This window comes from Dufourea novaeangliae, unplaced genomic scaffold (genome assembly GCF_001272555.1).
Source record: "Dufourea novaeangliae isolate 0120121106 unplaced genomic scaffold, ASM127255v1 scaffold96, whole genome shotgun sequence".
NCBI classification, from domain to species: Eukaryota; Metazoa; Arthropoda; class Insecta; order Hymenoptera; family Halictidae; genus Dufourea; species Dufourea novaeangliae.
The window spans coordinates 841,919-864,711 of record NW_015373974.1 but is presented as its reverse complement, the minus strand read 5'-3'; the positions used below and the strand labels follow the sequence as shown (position 1 = coordinate 864,711).

At 41.0% G+C, this 22,793-nt stretch overlaps 4 protein-coding genes across 4 annotated transcripts; 3 read left to right on the top strand and 1 right to left on the bottom strand.

Annotated features, from left to right (window-relative positions):
- Positions 1-1,281: 1,281 nt before the first annotated feature.
- LOC107186969 (brefeldin A-inhibited guanine nucleotide-exchange protein 1) lies at positions 1,282-9,234 on the bottom strand. The gene is made up of 13 exons (XM_015574944.1): positions 9,117-9,234; positions 8,035-8,534; positions 7,556-7,953; positions 7,067-7,471; positions 6,646-7,002; positions 6,253-6,564; positions 5,315-5,556; positions 4,871-5,151; positions 4,062-4,389; positions 3,385-3,981; positions 2,999-3,219; positions 2,537-2,740; positions 1,282-2,452 (listed from the first exon to the last, which is right to left on the bottom strand). Exons 1-13 carry the CDS (start codon positions 9,232-9,234, stop codon positions 1,325-1,327), a joined length of 5,091 nt encoding a protein of 1,696 aa, XP_015430430.1. The 3' UTR covers positions 1,282-1,324.
- An 833-nt stretch (positions 9,235-10,067) lies between these two features.
- LOC107187041 (spindle and kinetochore-associated protein 1-like) lies at positions 10,068-11,638 on the top strand. The gene is made up of 4 exons (XM_015575037.1): positions 10,068-10,280; positions 10,382-10,503; positions 10,606-11,080; positions 11,148-11,638. Exons 1-4 carry the CDS (start codon positions 10,193-10,195, stop codon positions 11,303-11,305), a joined length of 843 nt encoding a protein of 280 aa, XP_015430523.1. The 5' UTR covers positions 10,068-10,192; the 3' UTR covers positions 11,306-11,638.
- Positions 11,639-12,515: 877 nt separating this feature from the next.
- LOC107186991 (zinc finger protein 2-like) lies at positions 12,516-15,526 on the top strand. Its single transcript, XM_015574979.1, has 5 exons — positions 12,516-12,785; positions 12,853-13,472; positions 13,536-13,679; positions 14,052-14,201; positions 14,530-15,526. Exons 1-5 carry the CDS (start codon positions 12,516-12,518, stop codon positions 15,524-15,526), a joined length of 2,181 nt encoding a protein of 726 aa, XP_015430465.1.
- A 977-nt stretch (positions 15,527-16,503) lies between these two features.
- Positions 16,504-20,794, top strand: LOC107186992 (aftiphilin). The gene is made up of 8 exons (XM_015574980.1): positions 16,504-16,566; positions 17,177-17,293; positions 17,355-18,610; positions 18,678-18,890; positions 18,947-19,093; positions 19,457-19,517; positions 19,774-19,902; positions 20,090-20,794. The coding sequence occupies exons 2-8, from the start codon at positions 17,191-17,193 to the stop codon at positions 20,644-20,646; spliced, it is 2,466 nt and encodes an 821-aa protein (XP_015430466.1). The 5' UTR covers positions 16,504-16,566; positions 17,177-17,190; the 3' UTR covers positions 20,647-20,794.
- Positions 20,795-22,793: the final 1,999 nt, after the last annotated feature.

Here is a 22,793-nt window from a genome sequence, read left to right as displayed (position 1 = left end):
TTCCCACCAAAGCGGGAAGGAAAATGTTGCGCAGGCGCCGAAGCTATGACGTTAGAACTTAGCATGTAGATGGCTCTGAACTCATTGGACTCCGCTATAGCCCCGACCATGGCAATATAGTTAGAGTCTACTGATGTGTGAATACACAAAACATTTGATAAATAGCGTATTTCCTGAGAAAATTTAATTCTCCTCTTTTCCCCAGCCCCATCTGGCAGGAATTGCTTGTACACTTTGAAAGGATTTGCCAAGAATATTACAAATAAAACTATTAAACAGCAGTCCAATCGCTGTTTCACCCTGCCTCATTAAATAATGTACAATTGGGAATCTTTAAAAATTACAATTCAAATTATAATATTATAAAAAATCGATAAAATCTATTAGAATTTGATTCAGAAAATTTCAAGATGATTTCAACGTCATTATCATGTCCAGAAAATACTCTATTTATTAAATACCCTGCAGATACGCAATCGATCGGGTTAATATACGTATAGGTCCTTCCTTGAAATCTTCCTTATAAAAATGAAGAATGCACTTAAATACAAAGGAGAGTTTCGGAACATATACAATACATACACGTTATGCATCTCCGAATGGTTTCACTAAAACGCGTTTTCTCCCCCCCCCCCCTCCCGGGACACCGCTCGTACGTTCCCTTATAACATGCTTTTGATTCCCGCGCGTCAGAGAAAATAGTTTCAACAAATAGAGTTGTTATCTTCGATTCTACATATATATTTACCATGTACAAAGTGGATTCTTGTAAGTAGGAAACAAAAACCTAGAAGGAAAACTCACGAAACGAACGTATGTACTAAGTAGACGATCTACCGGAACCGAACCTCTCATTCTATCTACAAAAAGAAAATAACACGACGGAACTCAAGACCTGAATTGACTATACAAGATTCTTCTACTGGCATCAAACGAAGAACTAAAGGCCCACTCGATATTATAGGAATCAACCTTTATACAGGGTGTAACAAAGATGTTGGAGGTCCCGGAAATGGGAGACTCGTGAGCCGATTTGAAACAAGTTTTTCCTTACCAAAAATCTTATCTGAGACTTTATTAACGAGATATTAACGAAAAAACCCCAAACAATCAGGGCGCGAGTCTACCGCGGGAACTCTGATTGGTCGGGGTTTTTTCTTAATATCTCGTTAACAAAACCTCGGATAAGATTTTTGCCAAGGAAAAACTTGTTTCAAATCACCTAACGAGTCTTCCATTTCCGATTCCTTCAACATTTTTGTTACACTTTGTATACGCCGGTAACGAAATCTCATTTTTTCTTTACAACCCGTTCTACATGTAACTATTGCTGGGTGATCCTGAACACTGGGCCGATCCTTAAGAAGAATCGCCGCAACACGGATCGCAGTTCCGGCTTGAGATCAAAGCACATCACCTCGCAGAGCAGGGGATAACAGCTGGACGCGTGTACCGCGAACCTGTTGTCGGTCATTTTAAGGATCCTGGCCAGTAGTAGCAACAATATCGGCGTCCAAGCGTCCCTGTGGGCCTCGTTTGACAACGCCAGGAAGTACTCCAACGCTTCGCATGCGACCTCGACCAGCCTGGCCTCGACTTTGCTCCAGTCCGCTCTGTGAGCCTCGTCGCTGTACATTTTGAAGAGTATACGTAACGCGCAGGCCAAAGATTGCGTCTCCTGCTTCAGTAAGTTGGGCTTCACGTTGCCCCTGAAGCCAGCCTTCCAGAGAACATTCCGTTGTTCGTGGTCAGAGTTGAAGCCTTTCGCGAATCGATGAGACTTTAGGAGGCATTCGACCAGCTGCAGGAGATGCGCTGTGGACAGGGCACAGTACATGCCCTGTTCCTCCTTCTGTTGGTCAGCGCCGGCTCTCACGCCTAGCTCGGACGATTTCCCGTTGAACATGTCCGCCTGAGCCAACGCAAGATTCTCTTGGTCCTCTTTCCGCGACGTGGCCGGATAGAAGACGATGTTGTCGATCGTTTGGATCAATTCCAATTGGACCACGCATTTTATCAACAGTGCACCGAACACTTTGTTCTTCGTCGTTTCGCCGTTCGTTAAATTCTGCGAGCTGTTGCTCCTCTTCAAGATGCCTGCGTGACTGTCGGTCTCGCCCGTGATCACGTCTAAATCAGACTCCTTGTTCGGCGACTGGGGCTTCCACGTGAGCAACGCCGACGGCAGGGTGCTCTCGAATATGTCCAGCACGCAGCGGCAGGTATTATCCCAGGTCTGTTCGTCGAACTTGATCCCGTTGCTGATTACCAAATTCTCCAGACAATTGGTGCCCGACCGTGCCAATTGCTCGTTGTCCTGCTGCACGCACCAGAGCAGCTGGGAGTATAATTGCTCTAATAAAAGGGGCCCCAGAGTGTCGTAGAACTGGGAGAATACGTCCACTATGGCGTACAGAGCGTGGTTGCACGTTGTCGTCATCCATTCTGCTTTCTGGAATAATAATAACGAAGCACGAGTATTGGAATATCTAGTCCTGAACCATTTATAGTGGATATAAATTGCCTTTGATATTACCTCAGTGTGCTGCTCGGGAAGCTTCATGTTGTCGAAGATTCGGAACAGAACTTGGAACAGGTCCTTCCACCAGTGGGGCTTAAATGACGCCCCGTGGGTTTTCACGACATCGAAGAGGACCGTCAGCGCTCTCGTTCGCACGTCCAATTTACATCTACTGACTATACAGGATAACTCGAATAGTAGCGGGAACCATCCCCTTACCTGGATAGCGAATGAAATGAAATAATTAAAAAAATATTAGTATACCCTTATTTCCAACCTAACGTCACTTCTGCGTTCATGTAAGTGGCTGCTCACGCCATCTGTACATTTATGAAAGTTATAATCCAAGAGTGGAAGACGAGGTTAGGGTCACAGACTAATCACAGGCGAAATTTTCATATAATTGTGTACAGTAATTCCGTCTATTTTCTAACCTAGTCAGACAGGAATTTATGGCGCCAAATTAAATACACCTACCCAGGCTCTGTCTTCCTCAGACACCATTCCACTGTCGTCCATCATTCCCTCGGCAAAAAGATTGGGATTGGCGTCGATATAGGACGCGCAAGACCGGATCAACCTTATGGCTTCCATGCTTGTCTCAGGAAAGGAGGCATTGCAAGCGAATTCGCTGAGGCACTTGACGGCATCTTGGAAGGAATCTACCATAATACTGAAGTCTTCTGCATACAACTCATCTACAGAGAAAGAATTACGTTACAAGGGCGTCCTTTCAATCAACATACCAACGTGTATCTACCCAGATAACAGATGACGCCTTAAAAACGCCCCATTTACAATCATTTTAAGTCTGAGGCGCCTTTAAACCGTTTGCTATCTAGGTAGAGATTCTGTACGCTCACTTATAATTTTCCCTGTCATTGAGAACGCCAACTCGACCACAGCCTCGTCCCTGTCACTGGCAGCATGGTGGAACACGCTGAATATATTCTTCCAACCGGAGCGAATATTCGGGGCCTGCGAATGAACGATCTGCGCGACACAACGGACAACCATATCTCGGATCACCGGCGATCTGTTCTTTTTCATGATGTGCTCGAACGGCCTTAAGAAGTCCTTCTGGAACCGGAAGTTCGCGAACTCCCCTTTCTCGATGAACTTCGTGGCCAGCTGCCTCAACGAATCCACCGCGAAGAACGCTATTTCCTGGCGAGGGCTGCAACCAACTCTGTCGAAGTGGTCGCCGATTACCTGCCAGATCCTGGACCACTGGAGCCTGATACGACCCATGTTGTAATAGGAGATCTCGACGATTTTCGTCAACGAGAACATCCGTGGCTGGGTTGGATGGGAGAGTTCTTCGAGGGACACCTGGCAAAGAGCCTTGACAAACTCTACGATGGCATCACCATCCAACCTGGTAGACCCAGTGAAAATTCTATCGACAGCCACCACCACACTCTGGGAGCTTGTCTCCCCAATAGATTCTTTCACACTTGCTGCAATTTTAAAGGGGTGCAACGAGTGAGTAATTATACAATTAATAATTTATATACTTTACAAACTGAAGTAAACTCACGATCAAGAGAACTGAGATTCAAATTGCTCTGATGGGAGCTGTTGTGAGTCAGATTGAAGTTCACTAATGGCGACGGGAAATGTGGTTTGGACGGTGGACCCAGAAGCTGCGGTCGAACTCCGGTTCCTATTAGCTGAGCGAGTTCCAATTGAGAGATACATTTCACAACGTCTAACCAGGAACTACCGAGGTAATTTCCGTCGGTGTGCGCGACGGTGATCAGAGTCTTTATCGTGTCGATGTTCTTCGCCTTCATCTCGGTGATGGGAGAGTTCGCGGTGAGCAGAGTGAACCGGGCCAGTGCTTGCACATATGCGTCCCGTTCCAACTGGATTCAACCAAGAAAAAGAGAAACATTTATCGAGAATGCTCATTACAAAACTGTTTCCTTTTTTTATGGCATGGTTGTTCAACCCTTTGATTCCAAAATTATTTAACAATAACCAAAAACAATTTTCCTGTTGTATTTATGTCTACGTTGGAGGACATACAGACGATATACAAGAATATTTTAATATTTTTAAAGCTCAGAATGCCATTTTTCAGTCTTTACTACTTGATAAAGTTTTATCACAGTTACGTAGTATAATAATTTACTTATAACACAAGCTAGAAGTGGGAACGAAAGGGTTGAAAACCGAACTGTGCTCTCGACGAACATTAAATAGCTATTTTTAGCACGACATAGAACATTTACATAGCTAATGCTTTCCTAACCTTCAAAGATAAGCAATCGGACAGCACAGAAACACTGACAACTAGACAGCAGAGAGGTTTAGAATTTTGTCGACGACCGAAAAATGATTTACCGTCATGTGAAATATGCAAGCGATGCGTATCGCACACCGAATGCCGTCTAAGCATAAAGAAGCGATTTCTGGATCGTCACAGTCTTGCAGACCGACACTGAAGGCGGCCAGAAACGGTGTCCAAGCGATTTTGAACATTGGCCGAACGTGTTCCAGATGTTTGGCCGTGGTGAACGGCGCCTGAACATGACTGACAGATTCCATTAAGTTCTTCGCCGCAGTTGAGATTACTTCCATTTCCATGTTCCATAAAAGACGACGTTTCTTTTCACTGGATATTACTGGAACCCATCGAATAAGACAATCACCAGTTTGTACAGACACCGAATTTAAATGGAGAAAACGTAGAAAGGAAACGATGTATCGTGACAATAGTGTATTGAATAATTTCTTTCAAGGGTACAAAAAACAAACAAGTTTTTGTTTTATTTTGTAGAGAGTCACCTTGTTTGCCAGGTCTGTTTGGATTCGACTTCATTTTGATTTCGTTGCCAGCTATCTCGTCGTAAATCTTCGACAGATATTCCTCAGGTAGATCCTCGTTATCGCTGATTCGCCGGTTCAGCTTGATGTACTGCTCTTTTGTCATTTTATTTTTCACTTGCGGCGAGTGAAGATCAGTGGTCAGCATAATGATAGAGAAACCCAGTACATAAGCGGTGTCCGCGCTTGTGAACAATCCGTTACTGCAAAAAGGCAGAGAAAAATTATTGTACGTGACAGATTACAGTTTTTTAAGTTACTTTGTGCTAGTGTCGATGCCAGGATATAAATTGAAGCGTAGTGCTTACGTATTTAAGTGTAGTGATACGTGTAAATTGTCTGCAAACATATTTACGTATATACAGTGCATTGTATCAAGTAACAAGGAGAGTTCCTCAATTTTTTGGTTTGTCGATTTTAAAGGGAAAGCCTGGTGTAAACGGATTGAAAATGAACGAAGTTTTGGGAATTTATTGTGAAGAAAGTATTATACAATTAAACTGAATACAAGAATTTTTATTTTAGTTCTAAAGAGACTGGTTTAATAACTTCTTCACAAGAAATTCCCAAAAATTCATTCACTTTTAGCCCGTTTGCACCAGTCTCCCACCTTAAGGAAACTTTTAGGACACTTAGGAAGTTTGTTCCTCTTTACAAATCATCCCCATATAGGGACAGAACTCCAAAATTTATGAACTATATATTTGCTTTTGAAATTTCCCGCCTGATTTAAATACAAAGTTATGTTCGATTATTCGTAGGTGTTGCAACATCGAAGCAATGTTCATGGTTTCTACCATGACATCCAGGGTTTAAATACATCCCAAATACGTCCAAAAAAATCTTTGAAATTCTTCGTATAATAATCTAAATAATATCCTATGTTGACGAGTACTTACTTTGGATTGCATTCACAATATCGACTGGCGAACTTCTCCATCAACCGATCTATCTTCTGCGCCTCGCCTGGCAAACGGAATCCCTCGAGAAAGTATCTGAGGGCTGTGACTAAGTCACGATCGGCGAAGTTCATTTGATCGATATAGCTGTACATAACCTGATTGTGGTTATGATCGCCAAGAAAATCGCCAATCGCCGTTTTATCGAGCCTTTCGTCCATGTGAAGCCAACGGGCAACATCCTCGGACGAATTGCCCAGCAGGCCTTGGTCTTGAAGATACTGTACACCCTTGCTTGGCTTCCGATTGAAGCTAGAAATAAGAATATCATTTAAATAGACAGAACGCTCTGTTGTTCCTAAATAATTCCATCGAACGAAGCCCCCCACATACATTTCGATTCCGGTTTCCCACACTTCCTTCTGCTGCTTCTGCACTTCATACTGTTCCGGCGAGTCCGGAATCTCTTTGTTTCCGGCTAGACTAGAGTTTGCAGACGAAAGGCTACCTGCGCTTCCGTAACGCGGCAATGGCGGTTCTACAGGAGGATCTGGTGGTTCAGAATGTAATTGTTGATCGGCTGGCACGCTTGGATTCACGTACAGGTCTCTGCTCCACTCGACCATGCACTTCAGGATCGATACCAGACATTCAAGACCCCTGATACGCATCGACTTCTCCTGATTAGGCGCTGCACCCAGCTCCAGCGCCTGTCTTCCCTGCGCAATCTTCGATAAGTCGTTCACCAGTCTACGCAATAAAATGGATTGTTAATGTATCAATCGACTTGTAGTCCATTGCATCGTCTCCTCACCTTTCGAATAAATTCGCAGCGGATAGGTCGCAGTCGTAGTTCACGTATATGTCGACCACACTTTGAGCGTCCGCGCAGATCCGAGTCAGAGCATGAATCACCATCCATTTGTGCTCGAACGAGCTGCTGGAAGTCTCGAGGATGTTCATGAAGATCTCTTTGAAGAAAACCTCTATCTGCATTTTCAAGTGCACTTTGAAACGAGCCAGCAACGCCAGGAACAACGCTAACGACAGCTCGAACACCTCGGGGACTGATGATACACCGTTTTTCGACAGTGCCACGCAGAGGTATTGCTTTATGGCTATCACGAACATCTCGTTCGAGCGTAATACTGGCCCAGCGTTTTGCAGTATGCCCAGAAGCAGCTGCAGCGAAAGGATCTTTGACCTGAGGTGGTGTGACCTGGAGGAGCACAATATATCTAGCGAGCATATATCCATGGAATTGGTTTCTTGTGTTCTTTCTGTGGTTCGTGCGTGAACGTACTTAGGATCTAGGTTACCATCCGGAAGTGGTTTCATCGAAAGCCTGCAGAGTGCTCTGAAGACCAAGAAAGCGTCTTTCTGCAGAACATGAGTGAATTTCGCCCTGACCATATTGTCGTTTTCTGCTACAGCCTCGTCAGAGTTGTCGTCTATAGGCACTTGGTCTAAACTTGCCTCCTCTAGGATCACCATTGTTGTGCTGGTCGTGTCCTCCGGTACCACAGAATTCACAACATCCTCCAGAATACCCCGAACAATTATTTGAGTTTCTTGGTTACTCTCCGTTGTGGTTTCCTCATTGTTCATTGTCTCTGTTTCCAATTCACCAGTGGAAGTACAATTGGTAGCGTTCACAGCGATTTCCGTCTGTTCCAGTTCATTTTTAATATTCTCCTCCTCCTACGCGAAAAATGGGGAACAATATCCTTTAGCTACATTACAGAATTAGAGAATGTCATATTTAAAAATTTTCTAGCTTACAGCTTGAGTTTCCATTCGCGCGAAAATAACATTGATCATCTGGGTGAGCGTAGCACGGGCTGTGGTCTGATTGACCAGATTTTTGGAGGCCAAATAAACGCTGTAAACAATCCGTATGGCAAGAAGCACAGTACCCTCGTGTACCTCGACATGCTGGCTGGTCATTACTGTGAGAAGTGCTTTTATAATTTGCAGCTGCACACCCTCGTCTGTTTGTGTTCCTATGAAGCAACCACAGATTGTCTCCACAATCCGCACAATCAGCAGTTTACTTGGCTTTGTGGAGTCGGGTACATTTCCAGTGAGGTGGCCATAAGCGATTAATTTCTGCAGACAGTCCAAAGCAGTGACCACAATCCGTGGAGACTTGCTCTGGCAGGCCAGCTCGAACGGCAGAAAATACTTTTCCGCGGAAATGACATAGGACTCGCTGCGCGGCTGAGGCAGAGCGGTGGAGACCTGCGTACCTGACACTTCTTTGATCTCATTCCGCAAATTATCTGAAAATCAAAATATACATATGTATGTCTGACGTCTGAAAAATGACTGCACAGAGTGAAGTGATTTCACTCAATAACAAGCATGTTTCTCTGTTATTAACATATGTTCATTAATTATACATTCGATATGCTAAAATGTATGGAGATCAATTAGCACCAATACACAGAATTGAAATCTAAGAATGAATAACATTCAGTACGTTCATTTTGAATGGAACTATATTGTTTAGATGTACATATTGGCATCTAGATTAATCATCTAAGAATTGCAAGTGTACCGAGATGATGCAATCATATAAATATAATTCAATTTAACTCTCACTTTCTCTCCCCCTCTCTGTGCAGACTAAGAAATGCAATCCGAGAGCATAACATCATACTATATCAAAATTTAACATTTTAAAACTTCGCAGTGCACCGTTGATGTACTAATATGGAACAAGAAAACTAAAGGAGGGAGGGTCACAAGAGAAACTAACGAAAGAGCTCTGAAACATGCATCTTTTAGTACAATAGCATTCCCTCAAGTTGACAATAACCAAGGTAACGAGAATGGAGGCAAGATTAAAAACTAGTCTCTACCGAGTGCCGTCTCGCAAGATTTCCTGAGTTGCGATAGGTGCGACCGTTTGACATCCCGGTCGGCCAGGATCTTTTCCAATGCTCTGATGATGAACATCTCTTTGGAGTTATCTCGCATCGTCGCCGGGCCGAGCTCAGTCCTCTGCTAGGCTGGCACGGGTGAACACGCGACTCGTTCGGAGACACGCATTTTCACGACCGTGATAACCGGGCCGGTATCTCGTGCATCGTTTCTGCGGTCACCTCCCGGAGGTGGGCACCTCCTCCTCCACCACTTTAGTCACTGGCAGCTCCGATGGCACTGACAACGGAGTTCTCAATCGCAGTGCAAATTACCGTTGCGAACAGACACGATCCGTAACGATGGACGTTGTTTGCAGGTTTCGTCAGAGTGTTACGTGTCAAAGCATCCTCCACGAAATCACACGCGAGACGATGATGAAATAGAGAAAATGACAGCCAGCTTTTCGAAACAGCAGAGGAAGCAGAGACAGCCCTAGACCGACGAAGGTGGATCGACGCGATCGGGCTAACATCTCGCGGCGCAACGTTGAATCCGATTCTGATAGGTTAAACCAATTTCTGCATTTCTATGTGGCACGATTAGAAATCAGCCATTGGATCGATCGTTTATTATAACTATGAGGGTGCGTTTCTATCCCACTTTCGGGTCTGTGCAGTACTAATGGTTTAGAAAATCAATTTTAAAGAAATTACTATTTTCACGTAGAAGGGTTATATTTAGAAGTTGTCAGAATAGAATTTTTCTTTTATTAGAAGGATAATTATCTTACACGTGAATGTGTCATAACGAATGTTTCGTTCAATTTATTTGTCTAAACGCGCCTTCAGAAATACGAAGGTAACACTCAGCGCCACCTACGAGTTACGCTAACTTGAATTTGAAGTTTGTAACAGTTTGTAAACTGCATACGATGTTTGACCGTTACATGTGTTCAATGAAATAACGTTGTTTTTTACGATAAAGAATTATGTTCGTTTATGCGCAGTAAGAGAGATTTTTAATTAGAAACGAAACATTGTGGATCTGCACGTTTCTCTGCGTTCTTCGAATAATGGTAGACTGCTATTCTCTCGGTGATATCTTGGAACGACAGTTTAATAAGTTACAAGAACTCAACAGAGCGACGATATGTGTAAAAGGTACCGCGAAACATAATTTATTAGAGAACGATTACTGCTTTATTTGAACACTTCGTGCGTTTCGGTCGCTGTACAACATGTCTATCGTGTTGTTCTTTTAGGTAAAGATGCAATAAAAGAAGAGCTTTACGAACTTCGTTCAGAAGTGTCAGTATTATCTGATGGCATCGATAAGTTAAAGGAAAAATTGCACAAAATGAAGGAACAGAATAATCAATGCAATGTAAGAATTTTTGGGTACCTTCTTCGCAGTAATATTGATTATATTATTGTAAAAATATAATGTAATATTAAGCATATATGTACACATAAATCAAACTTCTAGGAATTATTATCACTGATGAAGGTTTTGGATGAAAAGATTATTCACATGGAAATGAATGTTCCACCTCAAGTTATATATAATTATCATCATGCTCAGAACGAATTGAGCAACGTTCTCCAAGAAATATTCACGTGTAATGGGACAACATTGCCAGAAAAAACAATGCAGACAATAGAGAATGGTATAGAGGAATGTGAATCTCCAGTGAAAGACTGCAAGAAAGTATTGTTTAGTACGCGCGAGACTTATCCCACGATACCTTTAATAACGAAAAACGAATTCACTGATATACCCAAGTATATTATCGGTAGACAGCCTCTAGAAGCAGTGAATGGATTGATAGACACCATTAATCAGATATTAAAAGCAAAATATACATTTTTGGCACTGGGAAAAGCACACGCAAGGAAACATGGCAATTTGACCCTTTTTCTTCATTATAAGAGACTAGATTCAGATATTTGTACTGACAAAGGTAAGATGCTTCTATGATATTCGATTCTAAAAGCATAATATGATATCTATATGAAATTTTATTTTAGAGCAAATATACTTTTTCACTGCTGAAGACTATGAAAAGCACACAAAGTCTAAGCTTAATAAAATTAAGTTGAACTTAATGACTGTTCTAAGACATTGTAAAAGATTGCGGGAACATAGGGTAAAAAATGATCTGAGATACGTTGTAATAACAGAATGATATACAGTATTCTCTCAAAAATCTCAGGAAGTTTCATCCAGGAGGATTTTCAGTTCTTTGTATTTGATACATTCGCATACATATGTTGTGTGATTAAATTCTCATTAAAAGAATTTGATCAATTTGTTGATACAAATTATAGAAACTATAATGAAAAATAAGCCTAACATTTGATACGATACTGGCCGAGAACTGAATCGCCAATGCGATATTTTCTAGGGCTGCAAGTGAAAGATTTTTGCGGGATTAATGTATTTTTTTAAAGACACGTATATATATCGATTTAAGAAATTGTTTTCGTATTTTTGTACGAGCACTTTTCTACGCAAAAGAGCAACGAACTAAAAACTTCTATTATAATATGTACATTATTAAATCTAATTATAATAAGAATGAAATTGCACAGAGAAGATATTTCTTTTATATTACATTGATTTCTCAATCGCTTTACTTTCTTATTACTTTTAAATTAGGAAAGAGGCGTTATACTATTTCAAACGTTTAAGTAAACCAGAGGAAACGTAGTCTGATAATTATAATACATCGTTTTTGTATACTGTGTAATATATCAATAAGAAGTCATATTTCTGTGTTATTCATTAAAAATTAACACAACGTTATTCCATTTTTATTCGTCGACGTTTTAAGTCTTCGAATTTGTGCTGTACCCAAGAAAAATGGACGTGTCTGTCGAATGCACACTAAACTTTCAGATTCGTTTTTGTTTTCGTTGCCGTGACAGCGGTGTTTGTCGGAAATCCTCTGGGCTCGAACAAAAAAAAAAAATTGGCAGCCCCGTCGAATTGTTTCGCGGCACGAAGACTCAAGTTTAGTTTGCCATGAAAGGATCCTCGCCTAATTATTTCCAAGGAACTAGGTAATCTACTCTGATGTGTACGTTCACCCGCCGTTTCGGTCCGCTCGTGGTGAAACGAAAATGAAAGATGAACAATATGTTTCCTCGTCGATCAACAAAATAACAAATACAAGCTTTCGATGAACAATTATCAATTTAAGTGATTTACTAAAATAAATAGCAAATTAAATAAATAAACGATCGATACTATTCGAAATCATACATTTTTATTACATTGTTAATCTTTTTACGGAATATTTATCTTCAATCTTCGTACATTGTTAACTATAACTGTTTGTAGTTTATTAAAAAAATTTCTTTACGATCTATTTCAGATAAACATAAATTAGCAACATGGAAGTCGGCAAGGTAGAATCAATTAGCACATTGAGCGAGCATGAGAACGATCTCGATGATTTCGAAGGATCGATTGTTTGGTCCCAAGACGAGCCGTTATCCTCGAACGAGGTTTTAGAGTTGATTCCCGATACCGACAGACAATGTCATTTCAAGTCTCTCTGTCGTTTGTGCGCAGGGGAGACCTCCAATCCGATTTACATTTATTCCGAGTTCGGAGAATCGTTGAGACTCCTGGATAAGATAAATACGTGTCTAAGCATCAAGGTAAATTGGGGGGTCTGGGTTGAGAATATTTGTCCACTATTATTTTTCTCACGTGCACCTTTTCCAGGTGAAGAAAACGGATCCCCTTCCGAAACAGCTCTGTCCAACCTGCGTGGAGAAGATTACATGGTGTAACGAGTTCGACGCTGAATGTATCAGAGCAGAAGAGACTCTTCTCGAGATTCTTAAGCGGAAACATTCCTTTGTGAATACCAATAACGATGGGAACGCATTGGAGGACACCGATTCCTGCCCCCTGTGCGTCGAGGGACGAATGAGGATCTACGAAGAGGACGTAGAAAATCGAAAGGATGCTGATTTATACGACAGCGACATCGTTCTCGAAAGCAGTGACGAGGAACAAATTCCAAGCGAGCTCAGAGCCGACGAGGAACCCCAAGGCGACGCCATAACGCTCTTCTGTTTGGGTACCAAGCAGAAATATCTGAAATGTGGCGCCTGCATGAATCTTTACCACACCAAGGAGACACTGGACGAGCACAAATGCAAGCCGAACTTGCAGTGCACGTCCAGGCCGTATAAATGCGACGTTTGCTTCGCGACGTTCACGTTCGAGGAACGATTGCAGTTCCATCAGCTGTTTCACAACGACGCGAAAGCATTGTACTGTGAGACATGCAAGATCACTTTCGGGAAGGAACTGAAATTGTTCTATCATTACAAAAGGTATTGGCCAACTGTAAGGATATTTGAATTCATCGGGTCTAATTTGATACATTTGTATCTTAGATACCATTGTAAAGATGGCAGAGTGTCCTGCTTGCAATGCGGGAAATTGTTCGAAAACCAGGAAGGATTGAAGAAACATGTTTGTGTGGATGGCAAGACGAGGCCTCATGTCTGCGAGGTGTGCTCCAAGGGATTCTGCGATGGGTTTGTATGATGATTGTTTATTTTAAAAAAACCCAGTCAGCCAAACCTGCAAAGCCAAATTTTGTCTAATGCCTGTCATAAGGTTATGGCTACAAGTTTGATGCAAGATTTGCTATAAACAACTTGTGCAAACCTTGTTCTGGTTTTGCCCTCAATTTGACCATAGGTTATGTTGCAAAACTTTCTGCCAATTTGCTTTACCACTTTGTCAGTTGGCGTTGCCTGCAAAACCCAAGTCAAATGCGGAAACAGAGGGCTATGGTTTTTTAGATAACTTTTGTCATTTATTGCTGGCAATTTTCTCGAAACGTGTACACAACTGGTTATCAGGGAAGCTTTTCCAAGTGTATACTTGAACCATCGTCGTTTTAGGTATACCTTGAAGCGTCACGTGGTAACCCATCTTCCAGAGAAGCCGTACAAATGTCCTGAATGTTCGAAGAGTTTCACTCAGAAGTCAAGGTTGAATAAACACGTAGCTGGTCATAGTATCATCCTAGAGAATAATCAAACAGTTTGGAGGTACCGTTTGTTTTATCAGTCAGGCAAAAAGTACTTGTTCTTAACACTAGAACTACCAGCATTGAATGTATGCTAAGTTAAGATGCTAAATTAAGATCGTAATTAGACTGCAGATTTTATGCATTTCTAGCCTACAGGGCTCTGAAATACAAAAAAAAAAACAAAACTTTCATCAAATCGATCAAGTTTTCTATTTTATTCTGAACCCAATAAGATACATACGAGAGAAAATACATTTCTACGATTGCTCCTGTCTTTAGAAATTACTTTAGAAACTTTTATTTTGCATAAAAATCCGCAGTCTAATAACAATATTATCCGTCCGAAGATGCGTTCGTTGCGGAGAAGCATTTGGAAGTTGCGAGATCGCGGACGAGCACTGCAAGAAGCACGACGAGAAGATCAGTCTCATCGAAGAGCTGCAAGTGTTGAAACTGTATCATTGCGAGTTCTGCAGCAGCCATTATGCGGACAGGGATCATCTGAAGGTTCATCGCGAGTTGCACGTGATTGAAAAACCGTACTCCTGCAACCACTGCGAATCTTGGTTCAAATCGTTCGCAGAGGCTGTTCTGCATTGGAAGGAACACCCGAGGATATTCAAGGTTCTGGTAGTATTTCTGTGCGATATCTGTGACAGGGACGTGAAAGAATTGTCCCTGCTCTACAAGCACAAACAGAAAAGGCATCAGCCCCTGTCCAGAAGATCCGAGAAGGGCGAAGAGAAGTTCGTATGTGAGTTATGTGGCAGCATTTTCATGAGCATCGAGCAGTTCCAGGAGCACGGGAAGTACAGATGCTCGAAATTTCCCTGTGATATATGTGGAAGTCTGTTGCCCACTGCGAATTCCTTGAACGCCCACAAACGGCGACACAGTGGGCTCAGGCCGTATGTTTGCAATATTTGTGGGAAGAGTTACACCCAGTCGAGCCACATGTGGACCCACAAACGGTTTCACATGGGCGTGAAACCGTACGCCTGCGAATACTGCGATCAGAGATTCACAATTAAGCCTGATCTAGCTGATCACACCAGGAAGAAGCATACCAGAGAACGACCGTTTAAATGCGACGTCTGCAACAAAGCTTTCCTGACTGGTTCTGTCTTCTATCAGCACAGACTGATACACAGAGGGGATCGTAGGTATAAGTGTCACTATTGCGAGAAAGCGTTCACCAGAACGGAAGCTTTGAATAATCACATAAAGATTCACACCGGCGAGAAACCGCACGCCTGCGACGTTTGTGGGAGATGCTTCAGGCAAAAGGGAGACATGAGGAAGCACAGGCGTACGCAGCACACTGCCAAACAGAACACGAAGTAAAGCAGAAATACCTGTTTGTGGAAAAAAGTATTGTAATAACTAGTACGACACGGTTCACCGGTTCAAAGAAAGTTATTGCATCTAGATCACATAATTTCTTGTATTTTACCAAGCATACGCTTTACCAGATTTTTGTTAGAGGTAGTCATTTTTAAATAGTGTATCCGTACAGTGGTAAAATAACAGTTCCTGTAGGTATATCCACGTATTGATATATTTTTATAACTGTTATAATAAAATTAATAAACTGTATGTAAATCAGGCCCGATTAAGATTTTTGTGGCCCAGGGCTATCAGATTTTCGGGGGTCCCCTTGATTGAAAAGCGAGGGAAGCGGGATTTTTGGAATACAACACAACAAAATACATAAATCTTTAAAAATTGAAATTTATTTTAAATAATATTTAATGAAATAGAAAGTACAGAACGGGGCCCTCCTGGAACTTAATATATGTGTATATTCGTGGTATATAATAATTGAAATGAAGATTGAAACATGGATACTGAATATAATTTCTAAGTATGATATTTCAAATTTTGAATTAACCACATTTTCTAGTAATTATATATATTTACAGCAAACACGGTTGTCTCCACAGCGGACACGGTAAGAAATATTTAATAAAATCGAATAAGGCGTTTCGTTTTGTGTGGACCATGATAAAATACATCAATAGGATAAAAAAAAAATGTGTTCGAATCCAGTTTCTGTAAATTAATACATAAAACTTTATGTTCGCGTAGATATTCTTTAATTTAATAATGACCGTTTAGTGTTTCGATTTTCCGTTGAATTTGAAAGGAAACGCGCGTCCGGCAGGTGGGCACAGGTGCGCAGAAGCAACACGTACAAGAACAGGTGATACAACCTGATGGTCTCGTGATTCGCACCACTGAACCTTACGGTTCTAGCAAGTTACGACCGTCAGTGATAAAAGATTGCACGTGCCGATGAAGACCGTCTGGAAGAAAATTGACACGATGACGAACGATAGATAAAGTAATTTCGAAAGGTGCTCCACGTACCTACGCACTCCATTGTAAGTTTACGACGTAAGTCCAATCGTGTTCGTTTCCCTTTGCTTCGTTTGATAACGTCATTTTTCCTCGACAACAACATAATAATATTACTTTCGACAATCATTTAAATGTTATCGTCTCGTTGTGATATTTTTTTGCCAAATGTTTCTACTTGTCACTATTGATATATACATAACCTAGTCAGATTTGACATACGCGTACCAGTCGCGGTAAAAGGTGGAGTTTTCAATTTCTGGTGAAACTGCTTCCAGATCTGTACAAGAATTCTTTGACATAAGAATTTTAAAATAAACAGTTCAAATGACATTGAACATTGTTTAATAACCACCGTGTTTCATGTCGATGTAATTTTCTTTGGTTGGCAAATTCGTTGAGTGTAAAGTGAAGTGTATATTTGCGGGAGTAATTTATTTAAGAAGGAAATAATTCTTGTTCATTGTATTAAAATTTATTCTTAAAATAACATTGAAAACGATAAATATTATGCTTTATATATCAGCGTAAACATTATTTGATAACTAAGCGATTCAATGGAAGATCTTGAAATTACCCTCGAAATTCTTTATGATTCAAAGGATATATTATACCAAAAATATGTATATTATTTAGAATCCTATTGAAGGATGGCATTTCCACCATTAGTCAGCTGCACTCCTCCACCTTTGGATAACTTTGGAGATTCTGAAGAGGACGAGTTTGGGGATTTTGCAACTGGAGGCATAGATGGTAATCCATCTAGGATATTATTTACGGGTGTAGAACTTCGATAACAAAGATTATATTTCAGGGCTGTCTGTGTCGTCGGATTCACCACATAAACTGGTGACACCAGTTCAGACGCCTTTACCTTCTCAAAATGCTTCACCAAAATTAAATGGCATTCCAGAAACAGACGAAGATAAATCCCAGCCAGTTGTTTTGAAATCAACAATTCCAGAGGATCTTTTAATACTTGAGAAAACAGAGCACACGGTAGGGAACATTATATTGAAGACAGAAGTTGTTGAGGTTAAAGTGAACGATTGTAAAAAAAACTTGGAGAATGTAAATAACGATCATACTGGAGACAGCATAGAGAAAGGAATTTATAGAGGAGTTTGCATAGCCAGTGAAAACAGTAGCTTCGGGGAGAGCGAGCAAGAAGTTTCTCCTAATAATTTGGAGGACGTGGAACCCTTGAGTTTGGATTTGGGAGATCCTACTGCTGGTCCTGACATTGTTCCACCATTGACTGATGATTTCTATGATTACGAGCAATTCGAAGATTCACAGAATTGGATTTCAAATAATGACGTGCCTACAGATATTTCGAAAGCAGATTATTTTGAATTTCAAGACGCAGAAGAAATCCCGAGTAATTTGAATGGTTTAAACAAAGATTTCAGTATGCCCGACAAAAAGGATTTAGAGTTCGAGGTGTCTGTAGAACAACCGATAGTCGAAAGTCAACGTACAGAAAACCTAAGTGTGCCTGAGGAAGGAGACGTCTTCGAGCTTGAAGATACAAAATCAACAAATGTAGAACAGCTGTCGTTTCATGGTCCTGTTGAAGAAGATCCTTTAAGCGTAAGTGAATCAAAAGACGATTTTTCAAGCAGAAGCCACGCCGATGAGGATGAAATTACTGAAGACGTCTACCAATTTTCCGAAACCAAATACGTGAATGCTGAGAGCAATTTTCTGTCTTCTGCACCACCACTGCCAGACATTTCGAGGTGTGCCAGCGAGGAATTCGGCGACTTCAAATACGATTCCACAGTCGAGACTTCCACTGGGACTCTTCAATCGGAGTTCCACGACTGTTCGACAGGAACCAGCGAGAGGAAAGATGAAACGGTAGTGGAGGACGATGATTTTGGCGATTTTACAAACTTCTCCGATCAAACGCACTTCGAGAAAGTTGACGAAACAAAGGTACCTGATAAAGACGAGGACGATGACTTTGGCGACTTCAATGACTTCGAATCAGCATTCCAAGAGCCTGAGGTAGAACATCCTACGTTCAGCCTGAAAGAGTCTATTTCTCGAATAGAAAATAAGAATGTGAGTGTACGTATATTGTTTTCCTTATTTTGCAATCTAGTTGTGTGATTGTGAAAATATTTCGCAGGCTGCTAATAAAATAGAAGACATAATAACAACAATGTTTCCAACTGACGAGCAGCAATCTGAGACTCAGATACAATCACTGATAAATCAAGGAGATAAGGTTTGGCGAAGTATCAAGAGCGTGGAGGAAACGAATGCTTTAACTTATCAATGGGCAAATAGTATTAGCAACAACGTGCTTTTAAATTCCCTCGGCATTGACTCTCGTAATATTGTAAGTAATACCGAGAGTCGAGTAATCGTAGGAAAGTAACAACATGATGATTTCAGTTATTCGGTCCAAGGTGGAACCCAAATGTTCCTAGATTCGCCGCGAATCTTGGTTTCACACCTTTGGAACCAATTAAAGCTACGGTGGACGCTCAGCCAGCCACTGCGACGAACACGAGTAAAAGCCAAAGTTCAAGTAATTCAGAAGTAAGTGTGCCATTAACCATTCACAACATAATTGCATCGTTTTATGCTAGTGGACGACTATAAGACTATATTATGACAGTTATTACCGTTGAGGGTTTGTTTTTTAAGGATAAAATGACATAACTAATGCAACAGTTATCAATTAGAGATTTTACTCGGTCAGTCCTGAAATGTAATCCTAACTTAGAAAAATGTTTAGCTAATTTCTTCCGAATGTGCTCCCTCTATTGTGATAACTCTACGAGGTTGGTTCACGGAAGCCTCAAAACCTGTGATCGATTTTTATGGCAATTGAAAATTTCAATATTAAACAATTATGTACGATACGATGAATTATAATTAATGATACTAAAATCCCATTAGGAAGTACCTGCTGCGCAATTCGATTGGAATAGTTCCGGGCTTGTTAATCCTTTAGAAGCTAGTAAGTATTAAGTGTAACGTATGCTCGTGCTGTTTTCTTTTCGTTTCTTGTTATCGCTTTAAATATCCAGTCAAATAGAAATTAGACAACGTGTGACAATTATGTGGAAGGATATATATTGTTTTTCTTTTCGTCAGCAGTACATTTTTGAATTAGAAATTTTCACTGCTTTTTTTTCTATAGTCATATTGCTTTCACAATTACCGCCTATTCGCTTCCGCACCGGGTAAACTTTTTGATGTATCATGTAATCTAGGTGGTGGGTTATCCGCTCTTCTACCTTTGGACTTTTTGTGTCCTTTCGATCCTCTACTAACATCCCACAGTTCCACCAACTTTGAATCCTACCGTCGACCAAGTAGCGCAAGGAATCCTGTTAATCATCGTAAGTGTTTGGGCTTGGTATTCTGTAACTTTTATACACTGTGTAGCTGTACAACTATTGGAAACATTCAGTTTTCTCACAATGTATATACATATGTATGTATATGTGTGTGGCCTGTGTGTTTTCTCTCTTAATGCCCCCCAAAAATCGTTATCACTGAAACAAACTTTCTGTGACCGTGTAACAGATATCGCAGAAGTGAATGTCAATCGAGAACGGTGCAATTCGGTCGCGAAAACAGAGACAACCGACTACCTGGAGAATGAAGTTATGAAGCATCAGAAACGTTCTCAGCCGGCGAAGATGATCGAACCGTTACCAGCACCTCGTCCGAGTGATTGGAAAAGGAAACAGGACAGTGACACTGGTCACAAATCAAGAAACACTGGTACCCAGCGTGGCGTATCGATCGAGAAGCAATTTCTGTCAGCTGAGAAGCATTCGGTGACCGACAGGCAATACGTGTCGACTGAGAAGCAGTATTCCGCGATGGAGAAACAGTATTTGCCAGACAAGGCAGGCCCAGGGGACAGTTATCGCGGGAAATCTGTGAACAAAAGACCGTCCGAGCATGTGGTGATGGATAGGTTCGGTCGTGTTATGCCGATACAATCGGACACAGCGCGTGTACTGAATCGGCTGCCGGATCTCTCGTTCCTGAACGCGAGAACTTTAATGCTCGACCGCGAACACAAACAGATCGCCTGCGAGCTGGGCGTTGTGAGTCGCAAGATGCCCGGCTGAGTAACGTCGGTCTGAGCGCGAGTTTGAAAGGTCAACGACATACGATATATCTCCACCCAATGGACGCATCGATGTGGCGTAGAAACGAGGAAGAAGAAAAACAAAGGAAAAAAGAACTTCTGTTAACCTTTCAAATCCGTGCTTGGACCGACCTCCAGCTTGTTCCGCCCCCCCCCTCCTCCTCCTCCCCTTGAGACACCGACTGCTAAGGTATATTGCGTACTCTTTACTCATGGAAACAGGGATTATTGTGTGAAGTGTACCTACAAAAGTAGAAGATATATATTCCCATTTAAACAGAAACGTAAGAGGTAGTACACTCTCTGTGAATGGATCTCCTGTGCCCCCCCACCCTTTTTGCACAATCAGATGTGTGAAGTAGGAAATTTTTAGCTTTGTTCATGAAACGGAGTCAAAGGTGTTCCCATCAGACGTTCTAGTAAGCATCACTTGAGGGTAAATCGTTGTTATTTTCTTGGTAACGTAAGCATCACTCGAGACCATGCGATAACTGTGTAGGTTTTTAGCACTGTTTTTAGTATTTTGTTTGTTTAGCGTTGATATAGCACCCATCTGTCACCTTGTTTCTTTGCGTTTGTACTTGTACCCAGTGTGTTTGTAGGCTACGTAACATTTTCGAACAAGATGTGGACCAATTTCTATTTTAGTGGAATAACGTGAGTTTACATCCTCGGTCGGTATTTTTACACGCAGCATCGCAGAGCCTCTGGATATCGTGTACTTAGCTTTTCATGTGCGTTGACTCTGTTCTGTGGACAAGGTGTTTAGTGGTGTGTGCAAGTCAATGTGGCGCAGCCAGAAAACTTTGGGACGTAGGCATGTGAGGACACATGATACATGTACATATGTGTATGCAAATAAACCACTGTTACAAATTAATTCTCTTATGATTAAATTAAGAGAGGTAGAGGCGTACAGTAGTTTCAAGGAAAATGCAAATGTCTGTTGTAGGTAATCGGGTGCATATTTATTTTCTTGTGAAATGTGAGATTCGTTTTGTGTAAGGAAGTTGTAACTCATATCAGTAAAATATATTTCTATATCACTTCATCGAGTAACTGTGTGTGAGAGCTGATTCGAAGGAATAGGAATTTCTCATTCTTTTGGTGAATAAGAGAAAGTAATTTGGTGAACAAAATATGGTTCTTCTGTACGATATTAACACGCAGTTGTATTCCCCATTAACGCGAGTGTCTCTCTGTACTCTCTGGCCGCGCCATCCGATGCAAGTAGCGATGTTGAATGAACTCGATGTCCGAGTTTAGACTTAAATAACTAATATTATCGTTGAAAAAGGGAATTGTCATGGATATAGTCGGCGTTCAAAGTGACTTAATAAAATAACGGATAAGGAGACAATTGTAGATAAATATGAAATGTTCGAGTGTACACGGTGAGAAACTTAATAGAAGATGCTGACATATTCAACATTTGATAACTGTCGTTTCATTTTTATTTTTTGGTGGATCAAGTATCCTTAATACGACGATTCCAAAATTCGTGAAGATTTTAAATAAATTGAGGCGATTATAGACACTTTGGATTGGAATATAATTCTGAGATATCTCAGATCTTAAAACTTACAATTTCGTTTCTAACACCGTATTATTGATATTGTCAGAAATTTATTGTGGATATCGTTCTATTTATTACACAAAAGTTGTTTCCTTCGGTTTTTACTTGTTAAAATAAAATGATTCCTTTACAGTCAAGTAATTGTGATATTCTTCAAGCAATCGTCTCAGTTGTGGATATTATATACTTTCAACCTCTGTTAACTACTCATTTTTCCACAGGAATAGTGTTCTCTTGCAGGTCATGGTGTTCATCACACACGCATAAATTATTATGTAACATTACATTCAACAGTATTTAATTCATACCATTCCATTGTACTTGGAAGTACCAAAATAAGTGCCCCCACAAATCTATTTTCATTCTCAAAAAAAAAAAGAAACAGTTCTGTTAAAAACTACTTTATTCCAGTCTTCCTTTGCTGTAACATTTCCGACTGAACGGAATGCCAGTCATTTGTGACAATCCCTTCCCAACAAATCTACATTGCCTTGAACAAAATAGCAGTTGAAGCAGCACCAATCTTCTGGACAATTCACTTAATTCCTAAC

Excerpts from the sequence above, each read along its gene's own strand:
- LOC107186969 (XM_015574944.1), bottom strand. The coding sequence starts at position 9,234 with ATGCGAGATAACTCCAAAGAGATGTTCATCATCAGAGCATTGGAAAAG. Across the intron at positions 5,557-6,252 it reads TATTGTGAATGCAATCCAAA|TAACGGATTGTTCACAAGCG; the intron begins GTAAGTACTCGT and ends GCCTTTTTGCAG. Across the intron at positions 5,152-5,314 it reads AAACAGACCTGGCAAACAAG|TAATATCCAGTGAAAAGAAA; the intron begins GTGACTCTCTAC and ends GATGGGTTCCAG.
- LOC107187041 (XM_015575037.1), top strand. The coding sequence starts at position 10,193 with ATGGTAGACTGCTATTCTCTCGGTGATATCTTGGAACGACAGTTTAAT. Across the intron at positions 10,281-10,381 it reads AGCGACGATATGTGTAAAAG|GTAAAGATGCAATAAAAGAA; the intron begins GTACCGCGAAAC and ends TTGTTCTTTTAG. Across the intron at positions 10,504-10,605 it reads AACAGAATAATCAATGCAAT|GAATTATTATCACTGATGAA; the intron begins GTAAGAATTTTT and ends TCAAACTTCTAG.
- LOC107186991 (XM_015574979.1), top strand. The coding sequence starts at position 12,516 with ATGGAAGTCGGCAAGGTAGAATCAATTAGCACATTGAGCGAGCATGAG. Across the intron at positions 13,680-14,051 it reads TCCAAGGGATTCTGCGATGG|GTATACCTTGAAGCGTCACG; the intron begins GTTTGTATGATG and ends TCGTCGTTTTAG. Across the intron at positions 14,202-14,529 it reads AATAATCAAACAGTTTGGAG|ATGCGTTCGTTGCGGAGAAG; the intron begins GTACCGTTTGTT and ends ATCCGTCCGAAG.
- LOC107186992 (XM_015574980.1), top strand. The coding sequence starts at position 17,191 with ATGGCATTTCCACCATTAGTCAGCTGCACTCCTCCACCTTTGGATAAC. Across the intron at positions 19,094-19,456 it reads AAAGTTCAAGTAATTCAGAA|GAAGTACCTGCTGCGCAATT; the intron begins GTAAGTGTGCCA and ends AAATCCCATTAG. Across the intron at positions 19,518-19,773 it reads TGTTAATCCTTTAGAAGCTA|GTGGTGGGTTATCCGCTCTT; the intron begins GTAAGTATTAAG and ends CATGTAATCTAG.